Raw genomic sequence first — 22085 nt, forward strand, 5'->3', positions numbered from 1 at the left:
GCTGAATACTCAGAATAGGTCTCCAATATATTGCGCCCTCCACTGAATTACATTTTCAGCTTGTATCCACGAGCAATTGAATTTCAATGATAGTGGTTCTGCATTGCTGCCCAGTCAATGCTTTGACTTGAGCAATGAGTTCTCCCTGCTGGGCTCTGAGCTCCTATAATAGCAGGTACACATCAGTGAGATGCTGCTCTTGTTCCTGGAGTCTGCGTTCCTGGTTCTGTAAGCCAGAACAGATTCTATCGTTTACCACGAGGTCCATCATCATGGCCAGAATGTACTGCTACAATTTAAGTACAACTGGGGACTAGTCAGCAGAGAATGCACCAATGGGTAAGTGTAACATAGCTGTTTCATAGACGTTGACCAGGCTGAGGTCAGAGTACACAGAATAAGCATGGTGGGACAGTGTGTGCGAGGAAGAATCCACAAAGACAATTAAAAAATACAGAGAGTCTAAACACACGCACTTGTCACAGCAAACATAATCCAAAGCCATACTGGCTCTACTGTGAAAAAAAGAGCAACTGAAAAAACATGTTTATAGGCTACTTTGGGGAGATAGTGTAATGGCTAGGACTGTCATTGATATTGAATTTTTTTGTGTCATTATTGCAATATATTATGTCGATATATCACAATATTCACTATACAACTGTAATAATCTAGTAACATAATTTTTTGTTTATTGTTCTTTCCCATCATAACCCTTTCCTTGTTGATTTTTGCATGTTACATTGTACAATTATTATTATTATTATTATTCTCTCTGCTTCCCTATTGACTTACTGCTGGTGAACTAATGCCTCAGGTGCAGTTTTTTTTCTAGCCGACTGATTCTTCTCTATTTCTCTCTGTCCGAAGCACTGTTGAGACCTTCAATAGATCCTGGCCCTGCACCCCAAGTCACCAGACTGACTTCAGGATAACCTGCTTGTTGCAACAATGACTGGAAGCCGTACCTGTATGGGACCTACCTGTTCTGGAATCGGATGCACATATATTAAAGTCCCAAGATGGACTACTTTTTAATTTAAATTAAGGACTCTGTCTTTGTTGCTCTTCTGCTTTTGCTGTTTGTTTCTTCTGTTTGTTAAGAAATTATTGTAAAATCTGTAACAACCTTGTAACTGTTACAATGGCCTATGCCCTGGGTCACCCCTCTGAGTCTGATCTGCTTGAGGTTTCCTCATCATTATCAGCAGAGGGAGTTTTTCTGTACCACTGTCACCTGTGTGCTTGCTCAGGGGCGGTTGGTAATGTTAAATCTTACTTGTGGGAAGCATTATTACTGTCCAGTGTGGTTTTAATCATAAACACTTTCAATTGGTTATCACAGGTGCTGGTGCTATATCTTGATGTACGTTAATACTAGCCATTCAAAAAGAAGAAGACTGTCATTTCTTTAAGAAGACTAACTGTTAAATAAATTATGGCAGGATTTATCTAAACTTTTTTATCTTGTTAGAATCCATATTGGAGTAGTCACTAGATGCAGAGCCACTGTTTAGCAGCTCAACAGCAGTGCATACAGCCTGGGGCATGCACAGGGGTCAAACGGTTTGCTGGCATGCACACGCAAACAATCTCACATGCACATAGGTACAAAGACACCCCCCTCACCCTTTAAAAAACAACAACAACAAAAAACTCATGATCTCTCTCTCTCACTCACACACGCATGCACGCAAACCTGTAAGCATACAGACAAACCTCTGGTCCTGATCAATACATGACAAGGGTAAATCTCCTCTGGACATCATGCAGTCCAATCAAAGGGCTTGGTGTTCTTATAGGGGATCACAGGAGCCAGGGGGAGACAAACAAATGATGTGAGCCCTCAACAACAGCACAATGGCCACACCAGCCTGGGGTTATGAGAATGGAAATGTGATACAAGCATGTGCTGTACGCCGATGCAAATGTATATAACTTGCATTCACATGCAATGTGCCTCCCGATTTAAACTGCAAGTATTTGGACAGTGATAATCTTTGTAATGTTGCCTCTGTATACAATTACAATGGAGATGAATTTAAAGCTACAGTGTGTAGGATTTAGGAGTATTTATTAAGATAAATGGAATATAGCATTCACAACCATTGGTTCGTTCGTGTACAAAAAAAAGAAAAAAATCAACACTTATGAGTGTAATAGTAAGAATATTTCCATGAGATGAAAGACAGAATGCACGCTCATGAGTGGTACATTACATCTTATAGAAAAACATTCATTATTTGTTTTATATGACACTTAAACAGATCAGTGTCATTTGATATTCTACTTAAAATTAAACAGGTGGTTCTACTCACTGTATAATGGGGGCAGAGGGACCAAGCAGTTCACTCTGCCCTGCAGCTGACTCCGCTGACATACCACTGATTTCAGCAGGGAGACCCGCTGACCACTGAAGCGGTGCGTGTGGCACCCATGTCTGCTTTCTTCAATCTCAAAAAAGAACTTGTCGAGTTCTTTATCTGACAGTGGTTCAACAACTGCTAAATATGTCCCGGCAAACACTATGGCTGCTGGATTTAGCATCCTTGTATCATGAAAGCATTTTTAATGGAAAGCTAGTGGAGGTATGTAATAGAGCAAAATGCATGATAAGTAGTCTAAAAATGCATGCCAAAGACATCATTCAAATAATGGGACAAATAATGAATATTACATGGCATACAATCAATTAATAAAACGACAAGTATCTAGGTGTGCAACAATAAATATGAGGGTTGGCTGAAAAGTTCTGCCTCCTGTGTAATTACTTCAGTATCAAACAACATAGTCACATGAAATGTGAAGCTGCTTAAAGCTTGGACCGTTCGCGATCAGGCAGCATCATTAGTTTTCCACAAAGTCACATTCCTTTTTCATTCACTTACATCAGCGCTGGCCAAGTGTTTGCACCCTGTCAAGTGAAGGAATCAGATTGCAATCCGACTAGTACAGTGAGCGTGGTAAGATCTCGTAAAATCTGAGCAGCTGCAATGCATCCTGTGTTTGTCAACTCTTATGTGGATGAGTACTGTCGTGGTGAAAAATTGTCTTTTCAAGGATGAACCTGTTTCAAGTGCGTGTCCATATATTGGTCTGAGTTGACAGTGTTGCCATGTTCCAAAAATTCTCTAAAGACTATACCACTGCACCTGCAATTTATGCTTTACATCTGTGATTGTTGTGGGATGCCTGCTATGGGCCTGCTCATGCAGACACAGCGTGGCTGGATTTTCCCTTCTAAACTCCTTGCTCACCTCCTGAGTGTACTGATATCCACACAGGTGTCATTATAAACAACACTCATTCGTCAAGTAACGTTCATGGGTGTACAGCCCTCTGCTGTGAGGAAACTAATAACAACATGTTGTTTGAAATGTGACCATGTATGTCGACATTTTTTACCAACTACTGTGTGCATGTGTTACACTGAAGGTGATTCTATGCATGCCTGAAATGACATGCAAAAGCCATTTCATGTAGCGATAAACAATAAGTAAATGATTATTCTTGTACCGGTTTCACGTTGATAGCTTGTTTTTGCAATAATGATGTTGGAGACAAAACCTTTCAGCTCACCCTTATAGATGTGTTTTCATGAGCTTAGATTGAGCCCTTTACATCTACACTGAACAAAAATATAAATGCAGCACTTTTGTTTTTGCTGCCATTTTTCATGAGCTGAACTTAAAGATCTAAAACATTTTCTATATTCACAAAAGACCTATTTCTCTCAAATATTGTTCACAAATCTGTCTAAATCTGTTCATGAGCAATTTCCTTTGCCGAGATAATCCATCCCACCTCAAAGGTGTGGCATATCAAGATGCTGATTTGACAGCATAATTACTGCACAGGTGTGTCTTAGGATGGCCACAATAGCATTATTCTGAAATGTGCAGAACATTTGGGGGGGGGGGGGGGGGGGGGGGTCAGACAAACCAGTCAGTATCTGGTGTGACCACCATTTGCTTCATGCAGTGCAACAAATCTCCTTCACATAGAGTTAATCAGCAGCCAGATGCCATCGAAAGTAAGCATTTACCCACTCAAGTTGATTATGATGACAAACTGCAGTCAGGTTGAGACCCCGATGAGGATGACGAGCATGCAGATTGAGCTTCCTTGAGATGGTTTCTGACCGCTTGTGCAGAAATTCTTTGGTTATGCAAACTGATTTTTCTGCAGCTGTCCGGGTGGCTGGTCTCACATGATCTTGGAGGTGAACATGCTGGATGTGGAGGTCCTGCACTGGTGTGATTACATGTGGTCTGTGGTTGTGAGGCCAGTTGGATGTACTGCCAAATTCTCGAAAATGCCTTTGGAGAGGGCTTATGGTAGAGAAATGAACATTCAATTCACAAGAAATAGCTCTGGTAGACATTCCTGTAGTCAAAATGCCAATTACATGCTCCCTCAAAACGTACGTCATCTGTGCAATAGTCATGCTGTCTAATCAGCATCTTGATATGCCACATCTGTGAGGCGGGATGGATTATCTCAGCATAGGAATAGTGCTCACTAACACAGATTTAGATAGATTTGTGAACAATATGTGAGAGAAACAGGTCTTTTTTTTGTATATATATAGTTTCTGTGTTGAGCGGACGGTAACACTGCAACGTCAAAAGTGAACCTGAACTACACTACCCACAATGGTCCCTGCGTCAACCGGCCAAACACATCTTGCGCTTAATGATGACATCATCAGTAAGTGACAGGCAGCCAGTCTGCCACAAATAGACAACAGACGGACTAAAATGTTTGATTTTAGGGTTTACAAAGTTTTGGACCGTTAAACTTTGCTCATTTTACCAGCAAAAAAATGTTATTGGACTGAAAGTTATCGGAACTAAATTTATCGAAAAGAACTGGTCTTCTGATGCTTTTAAAAGTTATCTGAAAAGCTAATCCACTAACAAAAACATTAGCTTCGATAATTATGGGTTAGCAGATTATCTGAACTGTGCCCACCACTGATTAATAGGTACATTAAAGTTTATGCGGATGCTTCTACAACTCCGTAACTCCATGGCCATGCAATCACGTCAATTTGAGTGTGAAGTTCTTCGACAAGTTGGTGGCTGTTGCGAACAAGGCAGGGACTTTCTTGTTGTCTGCATCACCACTGCTGCTGGTCAATCATCAGTCACAATCATGGACCTCCAAACCAACGTTTCTTGCAATTTCCCTCCATGAAATGCTAGTCATTTGAGCGTCTTTGTAGTTTTCAACTCTGTGTTGTAAAAGTCGTGATATTTGTGGACTCCTAACCAAATGTTCCTCTCTTTGATTCATGATCGAAATGTAATCACCATGCACACTCCAAAAACTTTTTAATTTGACAGGAAGTGAAGCAGCGAAACTGGAAAAGTGATCAATCACAGTCCATGTGGTCTCCATCATTTTAACATGTATTTTCAATTTTTGGGAGGTGCATGTCAGGCTACGGAGAGGGACTCGGAGAGCGTTCGCAGTGACACAGAGGGGTCTGCGTTGCTATGGAGCTGCTGAGATGGAGTAGCATAAATCAGCCTTAAAGGCTACAACAATCTGACATTTCACCCCAATGAATGATGTTATCCAAATTTGATCTTGCCTGGGCAATTTGTGAACACACCAAGTGTTTACCAAGTTTGGTGGACTTCATTTCAACTAAATTTACTCGTACACTGCCAAATCACGACATGAGTCAACCAAGGCACTTCACAAGAGTAGAAATCACCACAATGATGATTACCTTTACCAAAACAAACCCTTTAAGAGAAATTCTGGAGTTGACAGTCATTCACATAGGAAAACTGAAGTGGTATAGAGAAGGATTTTCTTAAAAAGAAGACCTGAAAGTTCAGCTACAATTTGCCAGAAGGTACATCTGAGATGCAAGCCTAGAGTTGATGTTTTGGTGAAAGAAAATCCTTTTCTGCACCACTTCATCATGAAGCTGTATAACTGGGAATACATAATGCAAAACATGCACTATGCACAATCTCAGCTACAGAAGCCTATAACTTCTTCTGGGTTGTCTGAGTGGCTTTTCTCACTCTTCTCCTTCTTGCACAGTCGCTCAGTTTTTGAGAACTGTCTACTCCACACAGATTTACCATAGAGTAACATATTGTTTGTATTTCTTCATAATTGAAGTAAATGAAGTCCAAAACATACTCAGTGAATTGAAAATCTTCATGTACGAGGTCTGTTAGAAAAGTATCCGACCTTTTTATTTTTTTCAAAAACCATATGGATTTGAATCACGTGTGATTGCATCAGCCAAGCTTGAACCTTCGTGCGCATGCGTGAGTTTTTTTCACACCTGTCGGTTGTGTCATTCGCCTGTGAGCAGGCTTTGTGTGAGCAGTGGACCACCCCCTCGTCGGATTTTTATTGCGAATAAAAGTCTGAACGATTTGGAGCTTTGCTGCATCAATTTTTTCCAGAAACTGTGAGAGACCTCTAGGTGGACACCATTCAGAAAATTCAAATGGCTTTGAGGGACGATTTTATGGGGATTACACAGAATAAGGAGTGCTCCAGCCGGTTTAAAGACCGCCCACAGCTGCTGAGAGCACGCCGCGCTCTGAGCGCCGATCGACAGGTTGAAACAACCAGATCATTTCCAACGTGAAGGCTTTGTTGATCCGGGACGTCGTCTGACTTACACAAAAATGGCAGGAGACGTGGACATCAGTACTTTTTCGGCACATTCCACTGTTATAGGAGTTTTTTTCATGGAAAGAAAAGCGGAGGATTGCGCCACCGTGCAGTTCATGGCGCGGCACAAAACCACCTCCGTGTTGGTCTCACAGGATGGCTTTGAGATGGATTTCAGACGGTTGTCGGTGGGTTTTCAGTCATGTGACTAACCGAGAAATTGTGGATGAGCCTGGACATGCCAGAACATGTCCTGTGAGGCTTCATCACGGCGTTGCTTTGCGCCATGTGGCTCCACCGCGACGCGCGGAATTCCTCCACACATCTGTCTCAATGTGCCGAAAAAGTGCTGATGTCCACGTCTTCCGCAATTCCTGTGCTAGTCAGAGGACGTCCTGGATAAAACACAGCGTCCAGTTTGGAAATGAACGGCAACATTCCACTGTTACAGGAGTTTTTGTCATGGAAAGAGGAGCGGAGGAATTCCATGTGTCGCGGCGGCGCCACATGGCGCAAAGCAACGCCGTGATGAAGCCTCACAGGACATGTTCTGACATGTCCAGACTCATCCACAATTTCTCGGTTAGTCACACGACTGAAAAACCACAGACAGCCGTCTGAAAGCCATCTCAAAGCCATCCTGTGAGACCAACACGGAGGTTGTTTTGTGCCACGCCATGAATGGCACGGTGGCACATCCGTCCGCTTTTCTTTCCATGAAAAAAACTCCTGTAACAGTGGAATGTGCCGAAAAAGTACTGATGTCCACGTCTCCTGCCATTTTTGTGTAAGTCAGACGACGTCCCGGATCAACAAAGCCTTCACGTTGGAAATGATCTGGTTGTTTCAGCCTGTCAATCGGCGCTCGGAGCGCGGCGCACTCTCAGCAGCTGTGGGCGGTCTTTAAACCAGCTGGAGCACTCCTTAATCTGTGTAATCCCCATAAAATCGTCCCTCAAAGCCATTTGAATTTTCCGAATGGTTACCACCTGGAGGTCTCTCACAGTTTCTGGAAAAAATTGATGCAGCAAAGCTCCAAATCCTTCAGACATTTATTCGCAATAAAAATCCGACGAGAGGGGTGGATCACTGCTCACACAAAGCCTGCTCACAGGTGAATGACGCAACCGACAGGCGTGAAAAAACTCACGCATGCGCACGAAGGTTCAAGCTTGGCTGATGCAATCACACGTGATTCAAATCTATATGGTTTTTGAAAAAAATGAAAAAGTCGGATACTTTTCTGACAGACCTCATAGCCATCCCTTGACTTGCCTGAAGAAAACTGGCAATAATAAAGGACTATTAACCGAGCGCAAGGTCTGTACGGGAAAATATCAGACAGAGGTCTTGACAGTACGGATCTCGTTGCACTAGGTCTTGTACAAAAAAGACAGAGGTCTGATATTCCTGTACAGACTAAGCAAGCAAGGTTAATCATTCATTTTTTTATATGGCTGTTCGGAGCTGTATTTTCATCTTATTGGTTTTCATTTTGCATGTCTACTTCAAGCTCGTTTGCTGCTAATTCGTCCAATTCAAACTTGTCAATGTAATAAAAATTCCCTTGGAGAATGGTCCTCTTTGTCGCTCATAATTTCTTTGTTCGCTTTTTGTTTGTTTCATTTCGCGCCATGAAAATTGTAAACAAAGTCGCAAATCTGATATGTGATCTGGACCGATTCTCATGGTAACGTCTGATATGGGAAAATATCAGAATGGAAAATCAGCCAATCAGAGCGCGCACACTGCCGTAGCCATAGAATTAAACTGATTATTTCCAGGTGTTATACCAAAGAGGCCCATTACTTATGCAACCCTTCATCTTGGCTTTTATACGAGGTCTATTAGAAAAGTATCCGACCTTATTATTTTTTTCAAAAACCATATGGATTTGAATCACGTGTGATTACATCAGACATGCTTGAACCCTCGTGGGCATGCGAGAGTTTTTTCACGCCTGTCGGTTACGTCATTCGCCTGTGGGCAGTCTTTGAGTGAGGAGTGGCCGACCCTCTCGTCGTTTTTTTCATTGTTTAGGAATGGCTCAGAGACTGCTGCTTTGTTTGATCAAAATTTTTTTTAAACTGTAAGGCACAACTGAGTGGACACCATTCGATAAATTCAGCTGGTTTTCGGTAAAACTTTTAATGGCTGATGACAGATTTTGGTCTGGTAGTGTCACCGTAAGGACGACCCACGGTGCCTGACGGCGATCTGCGCGTCGAGGCGGCAGCGTCTCGCCGTTTCAAGTTGAAAACTTCCACATTTCAGGCTCTGTTGACCCAGTAAGTCGTCAGAGAACAAAGAACTTTCAGAAGAAGTCGGCATGAGGAGTTTATTCGGACATTCCATTGTTAACGAACATTTTGTAATGAAAGAACGTGCAGGCAGAGTCGCATGTCGGGCCGGACCCGACCGCGGGGGGTCGCGACAGGAAAAACACCTCCGTTGGAAACCTTAACGGGCAAGTTGGAACATGCCCAAGCTGTTAAACAATTTCTCAGTTACTCACTTGTTGAAAGCCATCAAAAGCCGCCTGAATTTTACAAATGGTTTTCAACACGGAGGTGTTTTTCCTGTCGCGGCGCACACAGATTCGTCGAGTCGTCACGGAAATGACTCGGCGAATTTGCACGCATGTCTTTCATTAAAAAATGTCCTTAAACAGTGGAATGTCCGCATAAAGTCCTCAGTCCTTCTCTGTTCTCTCACGACGTCCTGGGTGAATTAAGCCTTAAATTAGGATGTTTTCAGGTCGAAACAGGCCGACGACAGCGCCTGGAAGCACTGCATGACGTCCCGCTCCGTGGGAAGTCCTTACACCGACAGAAACACCCCATAATCTCTCATCAGCCGTTAAACTTTTCACCGAAAACCAGCTTAATTTCTCGAATAGTGTCCACTCGGATATTCCTCCAAAATTTTGATAAAGCAACGCGCACCGCCTCGAGCAGCGTGTGAAACAGGAATTCAGCCGAGAGGGCGGGACCACATCTCACTCAAGGCCTGCCCACAGGGAAATGACGCCACCGACACGCGTGAAAAAACTCGCATGCGCACGAGGGTTCAAGCATGATTGGTCTAATTGCATGTCATTCAAATCCATATAGTTAAAAAAAATAAAAGGGTCGGTTTATTATCTAAGAGACCTCGTATTTTTAATTAATTTATATCAAGTTGTCGAGTTTTGCTTTGAGCTCGAGTATAAGGAAAATAATATTAGAAAATTTTATACTGAGAAACCTGATTTACTTTTTGTATCTGAAATGGTATATTCAGATATTATTTTGTAGGGCACCATGTATGTGTTGTGTCGTGTGTGTTTATATATATGTGTGTGTGTGTGTGTGTGTGTGTGTGTGTGTGCACGTCAAAATTGGAGCAAAAAAACTTAATGACCTCAAACTGACCTTTGGCAAACTTAATCTCACCTGGAAAATTCCAAAACCTACCTCTGTGTGTGTGGTTTGGTAGTGACTGGAGTGAAAAAACCATCAACAAACAAATAAACAAAAACTCAAGCACATTTTGGCCTTTGACTTGAACTCTGTCAAAAGAAATACTTTAAGGACAATTCTAGGGTTGACTGTTATCCACATATCTAGTTTGGTGGAAATCTGTCAAAAGACTTAGGAGGAATACAGGAACAAGCAGAATACCAAAGATTTTGATGTTTAACCCCAATCAATTGACCTTTTCCAAACCAAACTCCTTAAGGGCAGTTCTGGGATCAACCTACATGCACCCAGTAAGTTTAGTGGGAATTGGCCAAAACACCTTGGACAAGTAGTGGAATAAACAAGAAAACAATTCAGAAAAAAAATAGTGTGATTGCAGTAACAGTAATGTTTAATATCTCTATTTTATATCTTCAAAATTTGCTGTAATCTGTTGCTTGATTATATGAGGGAATGCAAATACAATGCTGCCATTATCCATCTCTGCCAAACCATTCGCATCTTTGACAGGAAAGCATCAGGTTGCAGAGTTGATTGTTATCCGTCTTTCCCAGACAAATATACTGTAGATGAACATGCAAGTGCAGGCCCCAGGTGATGAATGAGGTATGCACAAAGAAACAGTGCTCATACCAAGTGTGTAAATTTTATTGTATAACACATGTGCTGTATGCACACATGATAACGCGACAGTTTCATCTATCCATCATTTCCATTTCCCCAGTTCTAGGTTGTAGTGGCAGCACAGTAAAGTAACTCAGGTGTCTTTCTTCCTATATGCCGCTTGATCGGTTTGAACAGTGTTTCTCCACCTTTTTCAGACCACTTCACCAATTAAAACATGAAAACAAACAAACAAACAAAAAAAACTGCTCTGACCACCTAACTCCACAAATATTTCAAAACAACAATAATTTACATATGTTTTGAGTTAATAATGAAAACAATACATACATGCTACTATCTATTAGACTTTTGAGTCCATTTTAAACCATTTGAGAAACGCTTAGAATATGACATGAATTTAAAATGTGATATTTTACAATATACTCATGGACCACTGCAGTCTTCTAGGACATGCTAAGGCAGTCCAATGTTAGGGATGGAAGTCCTCCAGCATCCTTTTGGCTTGAGCATGTACTTCCAATTGGACATGCTCAAAGTACCTACTGCAGAAAAGCCACCAGTACGCATCCTAATAAGATGCCGAATTTGCTTTGATCTGCTTATTTAATTGTCTGAACTCTTTACTCTGTTGCTTTGTCACTATCCAGAGATTGTGAAAACAAAGTAGGGCTAGAAAAGCAATCAACTGTTAAGATGAGTCAGTTCTATCCTCAATACCCCAGTCTGCTACAAGAATTCCTACACCACTGACACGCTGTGAAATCCTCTCCTGAATTAATGCTTAATGATGGTAAGACAGAGATTTTAACTTTTAACTTTTAATACAGTACCTTAAAGAAAGATTGAAGCTGCTCCACCTGGTAAAATGCTTGTTCCAACTGTCTGTGAAGTGTGTCCAGGGCTTGGGAGCTCTGACGGGACAAATCCTCCATTTGATTGTTGGCTGTCTGTTCCAATGCAGCCAAATCATGCTCAGCGGTGCCCACGCAAGCCTGCAGGGCATGTATACGCTGCTCCTGTAAAGACAAACGGCAGGCAAAACTGCTCAACTAGAAACAAGTACTACACAGCATTGAAAACAAAAACAAAAAACACACACACACACACACACACACACACACACACACACACACACACACACACACACACACACACACACACACACACACACACACACACACATACACACACACACACACACACACACACACACACACACACACACACACACACACACACACACACAGAATATTCCTCAAACTGTAAGTTTAGCACTCAGCTGAAGCAAAAATGGCTGACAGTATCTCTGCCATCCAGTAAAGGAAGGAAGTCTGATGTTTCACCTCAACTAATCTGCATGTAGACAAGCAGAAAAAACTTTTAGGCCAAATAAAAATAATAGTAATAACAATAAACTTTTCTTTGAGCCTTACTACCCAACAAAAATTACCTACATTCCCCCAAATTGGTTTTGTTAAATTTACCATTTTTCAATGGTCGTATCAAAACATATTTATAGTACTGCATTATATTTTCACTGTACTGTATTGCAATATTGTAGGGCTGTACATCTTTTCCTAATAAAATGGTAGGAAACATATCAAGATATATGAGGTATAACAAGACTGAGGAATGATATTTATTACAGAATGATTATATTTGATGCAATTTTCCCTTTGGTGCGATATGAAGAAATCACATACCATCCTTTGTTTAATGTAGCCATTAAACAGAGAAATCAGAAAAAAGCCCAAAATAGCATTGCTTACCTTCAGATACAGTATATATAAGTTTTATTTATACCTGCATACTCCAGTTAAGAGTCACAGGGGGCTGGAGCCTATCCCAGCAGTCATAGGGCGTGAGGTGGGGTACACCCTGAACAGGACACCATCAAAGACCATATTTCGACAGACAAACACATTCACACACGAATTACACACAACTACGAACAATTTAAAGTTTCCAATTCACCTAACATGCATCTCTTTGGATGTGGGAGGAAGCACGATCTCCCAGACGGAATCCACACAAACACGGGAAGAACATGCAAACTCCACACAGAAAGACCACAGGTAGGAAGCGATCTCATGACCTTCTTGCTGTGAGGTAACGGTGCTAACCACTAAACCACCGTGCTGCCAAAAAATTGGGCTCAATTGTGCTGCACAAAAGTGTCTCTCTCCTTAACTACTGCTGCTACTACTAAAATGCTCAACAGCCTGTGTCACTCCCTGTAAGGCAAAGTATATGTGTGCCAAAATTCCAAATAAACGTGCACAAAAATTCCAAGGAAATACATAAATTACTGATCAAGAATTAAGTAATGTTAGAAAAGAGAAAAACGAAAAAACAAAAAAACAAAAAAGATTTCAAAATAAAAACATAAGATATATGTCCTTTGCTTTCTTGAACTGAAAAAAAAAGAAAAAAACTTTGAGATAGATTGTACATACTGAGTCAGGAAAAACTAACAAAAACAAACAAAGGTAATCATTTCCTCCAAAGCTTTGAAATGTTCAGACTTTGACAACTCCCTAGTATCAAAACAGAAGAAAAAAAAAGCTGACACCACTCACACTTGTTGTCAAAAAGTGTCCTGAACATGAACTGATTTTTATATTGTATTGACACTAACTGTTTCCTACCTTTTTCTCCAGATCCTCCTTCAGTTTTGTACAGGACTCTACATACTGGTTTTTCTCTGTGGTTGCCACACTCAGTCGTCTCTTTAGAGATTCAATGAAGGACTTCCTGTTGGTGGCCTCTTCTGATAAAGCCTTCACCTTTAGAGAAGTAAAGCAAAGTGGAAGTAAGAGGTGGGGACAGTTCTTCATACTTCATTCAAACCGAGGACATAGTAATTAGTGCCCGCAACATTGTTTTGTTATCCATGATGCATATGAATCGGGACCTTGCAGCGAACCATGAACCAATGTTTATTAGCATCCTTCTCGCACTTCAGGCGCACTGACGTGACACTGCCATGCGCAACACCTGGAGCACTGCCAAGCGGTCCTTTTCCTGTTTTGCACATCCTCAGGGGTAACCATAGGGCTGTGCAATGGCATTCACTGGACAAGGGATGCCAAGGCAGGTGTTTGCTATAAAGTTTGCTCATTTGCAATGAAATATTAGTGCTGGTTTGCCCTTTTTCAGATAGATTTTTAGGAGGTGCAATACAAACAATTTTGCCTCCTTCAATTTTCAACTAAACCTGCTCCCGTACAGTCTCAGAGCCATATTTTGACAGCAGACGCAAAAACTAATTGTGTAGAGGTGCAAGCACATTGGCCCCCTGAGTGCACTTTGCTATTTAAGCAACAGGAATTACAAACACAAAGCCAGGCAGTAGGCACAAAAAGGCTGGAATTACCTTGTACATTAGGCATTGGTGTACAGTATTATATTCTGGAACATGATATCCAGCAAACAGAGTGGCACCTGTCCATCCCTTTAAACTAGAGTGTGTCAAGCACATAGTGCTGTGGTATCAAGGAACCAGATACAAGTGAAAGGATTTCTGGTGTACTAACTTCAAAGTGCACAGTGGCCATAAAAACACCCCGAGGTGATTTTGTTTAATGGTTGTTTTCAATTCCCTTTTATCGTGTATTTTACACAATCTCATTCGTCTCAGAGTGAGTGAGTGAGTGAGTGAGTTGAGAGAGTGAGCGAGTATCTTTGCCCACAGTGGCCATAATCTGCCATCATATTATGCGTCTCTCACACAATGACAGATCAAGGAAACATATGAGGTACTGATATGAATTTTGGATATCTGTTTTTGTTCTCCAAAAGTCATTTTCACATTTGCTAATTGTGTTCCTTGTCAGCTGATATCCGCCAAGTCCGTCGGAAAGTTTAGTGCATGCTCAAAAGTTTGAGCAGACATCAGGTGAAGAGCTTTCCTAGTGGTTGCATATTTGTTTACCATTTTGTCCTGTATTTGTTTTTTACTTTTAAAATATTCATGAATTCATGTCCTGTGATTGTCCAATGCTTCAGAATGGGCCTCTGATTGCCAAAGCTCCAGGATAGGGTGTGACCTCTGCACGAGTAAGGAGAGGACAGATCCTGACGCAGCAACATGCAGCAGGTGGATCCTGCTCAAATTTGGCACCCCCAGCATGCATATATGTACTGAAACCAGGACAATTGTCATAATACATCAGATTCCACAATTCTGACACTGGACAAAATATTTAAATACGCAACTACTCCATTTTCTCTGTCCATCACCGTGTGATAGCACCTTTAATGCAGATGACTGATGATGACACGTGCAGGCAAGCATAGTGCATAAGCGTTGTTAAGTTAATCATGTAAGGTGCAATTGACAGACAGCACTGAACTTTAGGCTTGGCTTTTGGTGGTTAGAGACATATGGTTCCTTCTGACAGATGATCAACTTGCCAGCTCTGTGTCTAACTACACCACATTTTTAGACCCACATCAGCGCAAATGCTATTGTGATTTTAGAGGATGCGAGTGCACGGTGCAAAAAAAATGACAATTGTGTTAGGTGGAATCAAGGAATGACACTTGAACTGAGTTTGGTACTGCTTTGCATCTGGTGCAGGATAAGGCCCTCAGTGTGTTTCAGACAGCATTTAGTGTGCTAACTTTTTGACTTTTGTTGTATGTCATTGGACAGTTGTCTTGTTCAAAGTGGCATACTGGGAAGGCTGATTAGGTAATTAGCACCTTATCCTAAAGTCATTACCATCACACTTAAAACCAACATGGAACAAGAGGACTGAATAAACTGATTAGTAACAGATTGGGGTCATCTGCATTATTCCCAACACTGTTTTTTTTTTGCCACATCACGCCCCAACACTGTCCCCCTTGGCGAGGAATAATACAGTCAGAGGACAGATTAAAATAATTTGACCAGTGGAAAATATCACTTAACCAGTTGGTCTCCGGTGGATTTGGGGCTCTGATGGTTGGATGGATGATGTCACATCTCCACTGGCAACACAAAGAGCCACATTCAGCAGATTTTCCTAGTTTCAAGAGATATATGCAGCTGCAGGGAGCCACATTTGAGCCTGATTCGCCAAGGTCTGAACGCAAATGTGGCTAGAATCCGGCTCGCTCAGGGATCATAACATCATACTTTCTGACTATGTTCGTGCATTGACAGCGTCTTTTCCACTGTGCTGGCATTCAGTGCAACTGCAGCAGTAAGGACAGCAAACAACCTTCTTTCTTTGCGGTGCCTTCTTGCCAAGAGAATCCGCTGGGTGCGCTCTGTCGTATAAATAAAAATGCACACAGCTGAGATGTCTTTCTTCTGTCTGTCTGCCAACATGCATATTGCTCTGTTGGGAACTGTCCTATCTCCCCTTGTGCAGAATTCACACCCCACACAGGAGCTTTGGCCAATCAGAAGCCCAGTATGAAGCATCAGACAAGCATACGATATGAACACATGTTGATTGTTAAAGTAAAAAAACAAGCACAGGATAAAATGCTAAAGAAATGTGCAACTGCTGAGAAAGCCCTCTACCTGATGTCTGCTCATATTTTTTGAGCATGCACAAAACTTTTCAACAAACTGAAGACATCTGCTGACAATATATGCATTTAGCAAAGGGGAAAAGGACTTTTGCAGGACAAAAATGAGCACAAACGGATATCCAAAATTCATATCAGTTCCTCATACATTTCCTTGATCGATTATGACGTGACAGGCGCTGAGGTGGCACAATGGGAAAGTTGATAAGGTAATTAGTACCTTGTCACAAACATATAAATTGATGTATAAATTGCAGGAGGTTTTTTTACTAGCTTGGGTGGTTCTGCAACTTATATTCCTGTGCAACTTATATATTGACACATTACACATTCAATAATAATAATAATAATAACAACTATTATTATTGATGTGTGATTCAATGTGTGTACTTTCTTCTCCAGCTCCTCTACCTGACCACGATAACTTTTTTCCATCTCCTGAAGAAATTTCAACCTTGTCTTCAGATCCTCCACCAGCTGCTTCTTCATGGTCACATCTCGCTCCACATGCTTTATCCTAGAAACACACATGCATGCAAACAGACCTGTCATAATACTGTAATTACCATGTCATTCAATGTATGATATATAAACATGACTATTGCCCATTTTGTTTACATAGGTGTTTGTTCACAAGAATGTCACCAACATTTTAGCTCCGTGATGCCGGAATAAGCTCGATATCTGTGATCAAGTTCACAAATGAATGCCCCCCCCACCGCTATTATATAGCAGATATACACATTATATATCTGTCTGAGTAAATCTTTTACCAAAACTGAATTAACAAGCTGGTCAACCTCTGTACATGTAAAATGACAAGTGTGACATATGCAATTCAATTTAATTTAGTTACACAGCATCAAATCATTCCTGAACCATGATTTAGGAGGTGATCACATAACCCCCGCCTTCCTCTATTTGTTGTTAGAGGGAACAACCACACATATGCACACCTACCCAATGTGCCTACGCAGTACATCAGGCATGACAGCTCATTAGGACAGCTAAATACACTGACATGCTGGGAACGTATGTGGTGGGGTTGGGGGCAGACATGCATATATAATTCTAAACAGTCTAGATTAGAACAAGTGTTCTGGTGGGGAATACCTGCGATACACCTGACTGGGGAGTCCATTTTGATAAACGGAATTTTGAATCAGCAGTGGCACTACTTAAAAGACTGTAATCAAGTATTTAAATGTTTATTATTTGCAGTTCAACACTGTCGCAAAAAAAAAAAAAGAAAAGAAAAAAAAAATCGCAGCAGCAGGGGGACTTGGCTTGACAGAGACTGATTAGGAAATGGAATAGGCATCATAAAACACTGTTTGTTTGTGTGCTGTATTATGCCAATAATGTTTCCCACAAGAGAGGTGAGGTCCCCGTTGTAAGCGGTTCATGTGTTAACTGTGGCAAACACGCACCATGTGTCACTTCCTATTCCGTTATACTACAGAGTGATATTATGGTGTGGCTTTGCTTTAATAAATGGGCTGTGTGTCTTAGCATACTGTTTTCCTAAAGGGCAAAGATGAGGTATTCTCCATTGCTGTCTATACCATAAGGATTAGCAACAAATAAAACAAAGATCATAAGCATGCTGTTAAGTAACAGTTTGAGCTTTTTTATGTAGTTGATCTTGCAACTTCCAAACCACATCTTTGCTGGGGTGTTTTAAATAAATAGATGACGCCATGACAGAACAAATGCTTCTGTATAAGTAAATGTCCCCATCTCCCCAGGTGGATAAACAGCGAACGGCAGACCAGCTAAATAAATGTAAGCTTGTTCTACTGGAGTGACATTAAATTAAATGAGAGCAGATTCTAGCCTGGGGACTTTGGGGGTAGTATCGCTGGCTGGTTACCCCATGGACTTGGCCATTAATGAGAAAACCCATATTGAACCTTTCAGATGACTGTCTGTTGTTGATTTAAAGACAAAGAGCAGCAATAAGAGCCAAAGCAACTCCCTCTGCCCCAATGCTAATGGCAATTAGATCGACAACATTTATTTTAGATGTTCCTCTTCTACGGCAGCCCAAAAAGAATAGTGGATAAAAAAGAATGAAGAATACACGTATGGTGCTTTGGCTCAACTGTGTGATTTCTATTTATGAGTGTTAGTGAAAAGAGAGAATGAGGGCTTCAAACTCTATTTCGATCAACTGCACGTTTGTTCTCTTTGTTCTGTGCTTGTTGGTAATGTTGTTCATCACACATGCGTGTATTGTAATAACAGTCAGTGGTCTAAAGTGTGTGTGAAAGGCGAGAAAAGTTCACATTTCTGTGTTGTTAAGAATGAAGTGCGGAGCGGGTTGACGTTTCATGTGGCTGATAGACAACAGGGCTAAAGATGAAAGAAGCAGCTTCATAAATAAGGCAGGGCCATAGCGCCGGATATTGACTGAGGACATGCCGGTATACTTTGAAATTCATTTCTTTTTTCCCCTCTTCTCTTCTTTAAGGCGAAGCAGCCCTGCTCCCAGTGTGTGTGCTGAGATGTATATTTCAGAGACGTCTAGACATGCCTTTCATTTTGAGAAGGGGTCCCTCCATGGAGGCAAATGGAGCTGTAGTCTACAAGAGATGGTGAGTTACGTGTTTGAGGGTGTGACATGAGCGCGAGTGGTGGCTCAGGCTGTCGTGGAATCTCAGCAGAGGGATGCTCCATCTGTCTGGCTGTGATCTGCCGTGCTCCGGCCACACACAAACATACCCACTTGTGACTGTACACATGCCAAGGATGCATTATTGAGAATGGCAGGCAGAGGACACAGCCTACTAGACATAGAATGAGATAGAGGAGAGCCAAGTTGTTCTTTGCACCTTTCCCTCAGTTCTAAGATGAGCTCCCAACTCTGAATGATAAAATATGCCTTTCAAAACACTATTCAATCTTGACAGCTTCTCTCAGTAAACTGTTTACAGCCATATGTCCTAAGTACAATACTGAGTGCTACAGCATGTGAACCATGTTGCTCATTAGTACTTATGGCCCACAGGCCACAGTGATGCTGTGTGGGTTTTAGTGTCACGGGCCAGATCGGGCCCTCCTGTGGTACACAAACAATCAATACACTGCTTTGATCAGCGTTACACATCAGCGACGCGGCACATAATGCATGCACACATGTACACACAGACAGAACGCTCCCACCACCTCGGCTTGATTTTATTCGGTGGCTCACGCAAGTACAATCTTGTGTATTAACACTTTAAAGGGGTAGTTCAACATCTTTCAACTTGGGCTTTATTTACAGAAGTAGTGGGGCTCATATTTTCACTCAGGAGAAAAATTAATTTAGTCTGCACAGCATTTATTTAGAATGCGAATATCATCACGAGCTAACCAGCTGTATAATGTAATTATAATTACATACAGTACCATACTGTTTGTATTTATTACTGATGGGATTAAATCAACCTGGATAGCTGTGCTATTGAGAATGAGATCCTCACACTGAGAAATGACACTGAGCTGAAATCCAGAGCAACACCTGGCATGAATGTCCAATTCTGGAATCTAATGCAGAAAGAGAAGTACCCCAACCTCAGACAAATTGCACAGAATTTGACTGCACTTTTTGGATCAACATATTTGCGTGAGTCTGCCTTTAGACACATGAAAATTAATCAAGTCAAAATACAGATCCACAATGACTGATGACCACCTTGTGGCCTGCTTATGGCTGGCGCTCAGCTCCTACTGTCCAGACTATGAGAGACTAGCTGCCTCCTCTCAGTGCTATAAGGCCCACAAAAGTAGGGAACAACTTTTACAACTTGAATTAGGCATTATATTATTTGGGATCTTCGTTGTTGTGTTGTTATGGGCCAGTTCTAGGCCTACATAGTGCAAATTATTCTTTGCACTATGCACATTCACTTCAATAATGTATTATTATTGTTAAAATTTTATCTTTGTGCCAAAAAAATTGTCTTATTATACTGGTACACAATAAACTGTGGCTACACTGTGGCTTTCGATGTGGCTTGGTGGATCTCGATACACTGTAAACTTTAAAAATAGATCTTATTTTAAAAAAGGTTGGGCACCCCTGGGCTAGAGCAATCTGACATTTGATCCCAATGACCCTGACTTTAAACCAAATGGTCAATCTCTTTGGAGTCCGCCAAAGTGTTTGCCACATTGTGTCCAAACTGGCATGAAAATCAAATTCCTTGACCTTTTGTTTAGTTTTTTGAAACAGTATTTTCAGATTAACCCTTCATTTGCATATCTATTTTGTTGGGCAATTTCAACACCCACCCCCAATGTGTGCCACCTTTGAGTCAAATCAGTGTGAAAACATTTGACCTCAATGACCTGGATCCCAATAATTGACTATTATCAAATTTGACTTTGCCTGGGCAATTCCACAACCCGCCTGTGTTTGCCATGTCTGGTGCAAATCCAAGTCTAAAACTTCAATTGTTTGACTTCAATGACCTTCACCCCAATGACTGGCCTATGGCAAACATGATGTTGCCTGGACAATCCCAGAACTTACTGAAATCTTGGTCCAGAATCTGGATCTGGATCATCTCCAAAATTTAAAGGAGTCTTCCATGGCGTAATATCTATCTGTGGTGCAAATTTGGTGAGAATCCATGATGCAGTTTTGACATAATCCTTCAAAGCCTATATAAAGTGAAATCCCAAGCCAAAAGCTGGATCCGGATCCAGATCATCTCCAAAAATTCAGAGGAGTGTTTCATGCCCTAATATGTATCTGTGGTGAAAATTTTGTCAAAATCCGAGCAGTAGTATTGATGTAATCCTACTAACAGTAATCCTTCAAAGCCTACATAAAGTGAAACTTGATCCAGAATCTGGATCCAGATGACCTCCAAAATTTAATGTAATCGTCCATGGCCTATCTATCTGTGGTGAAAATTTTGTCAAAATCTGTGAGGTAGTTTTGACGTAATCCTACTAAGAGACAGACAGACAAATAAATAAATACAGATGATTATATTACGTCCTCGGCGAATGTATTAAAAAAATAATAATAATCATCTGAATTTTGACCTGTGACCCTAATGACATTTACCTATCGCAAGTCAAACTCTTTAAGGGCAACTTTGGGGTTGACAGTCAGTCACATAAGTTGCTGGAAATCAGTCAAAGATCCTGGGAGGAGTAGACCAACAAAAAGACAGGCAGACATGACCTTACCTCAGTGACTCCTATTCCCTTGAATTGACCTTTGGCAAATTTGACCTCACCTTGGCAATCCCAAAACCTACCCTCTATATGTGTGAAATCTGGTATACCTTGGAGTGAAAATCAAAAACAAACTAAACATAATTTTGGACTTTGACCCAAATGACCTTGAGCTTTGCTAAAAGAAAGAGTTTAAGGGCAATTGTATGGCAATTCTTTGATCCTCATACAAATTTGGTTGAAATCAGCCAAAGGACCTAGGAAGAGTAAGGGAACAAACAAACAGATAAACATAAATTGTGATCTTTGTCCATAATCACCTTGACCTTTGCCAGAAGAAACCCCTTAAGGGCAATTCTCAAGTCAACCTACATGCACACAGCAAGTTTGGTGGAAACTGGCCACAGCAGTTCAGAGGAGTTGTGCAACAAAAAGACAAACACACACACACAGACACAAACAAACATTTCTCAAATCGTAGTATAATATTTATGATGATACTGCAAAGGGACATGTACTCGCTTCTACTATAGAGTGGGAGAACAAGCATCATTTTACAAAATGATTCAGGCAGATGCAACACATGCAGAAATAAAAAGCAGCAGACGGAGTGCTGCCACATGGTGGAATCAAACACTACAGATG

The 22085-nt window shown here is 41.2% G+C and overlaps 1 protein-coding gene across 3 annotated transcripts in view; it reads right to left on the bottom strand.

Moving 5' to 3' along the window:
* cntln (centlein, centrosomal protein) overlaps window positions 1-22085 on the bottom strand; it is a 210402-nt gene that overhangs the window by 49385 nt on the left and 138932 nt on the right. For 2 of the 3 annotated variants that reach the window (XM_034188398.1, XM_034188396.1), the window contains 3 exons: window positions 16656-16782; window positions 13388-13525; window positions 11570-11755 (listed from right to left, as the gene is read on the bottom strand). In XM_034188398.1, the coding sequence (XP_034044289.1) occupies window positions 11570-11755; window positions 13388-13525; window positions 16656-16782 (451 nt within the window). The remainder of the gene's footprint in view (window positions 1-11569; window positions 11756-13387; window positions 13526-16655; window positions 16783-22085) is intronic. The other variant, XM_034188397.1, reaches the window with a different exon arrangement.

This window comes from Thalassophryne amazonica, chromosome 15 (genome assembly GCF_902500255.1).
Source record: "Thalassophryne amazonica chromosome 15, fThaAma1.1, whole genome shotgun sequence".
NCBI lineage: Eukaryota > Metazoa > Chordata > Actinopteri > Batrachoidiformes > Batrachoididae > Thalassophryne > Thalassophryne amazonica.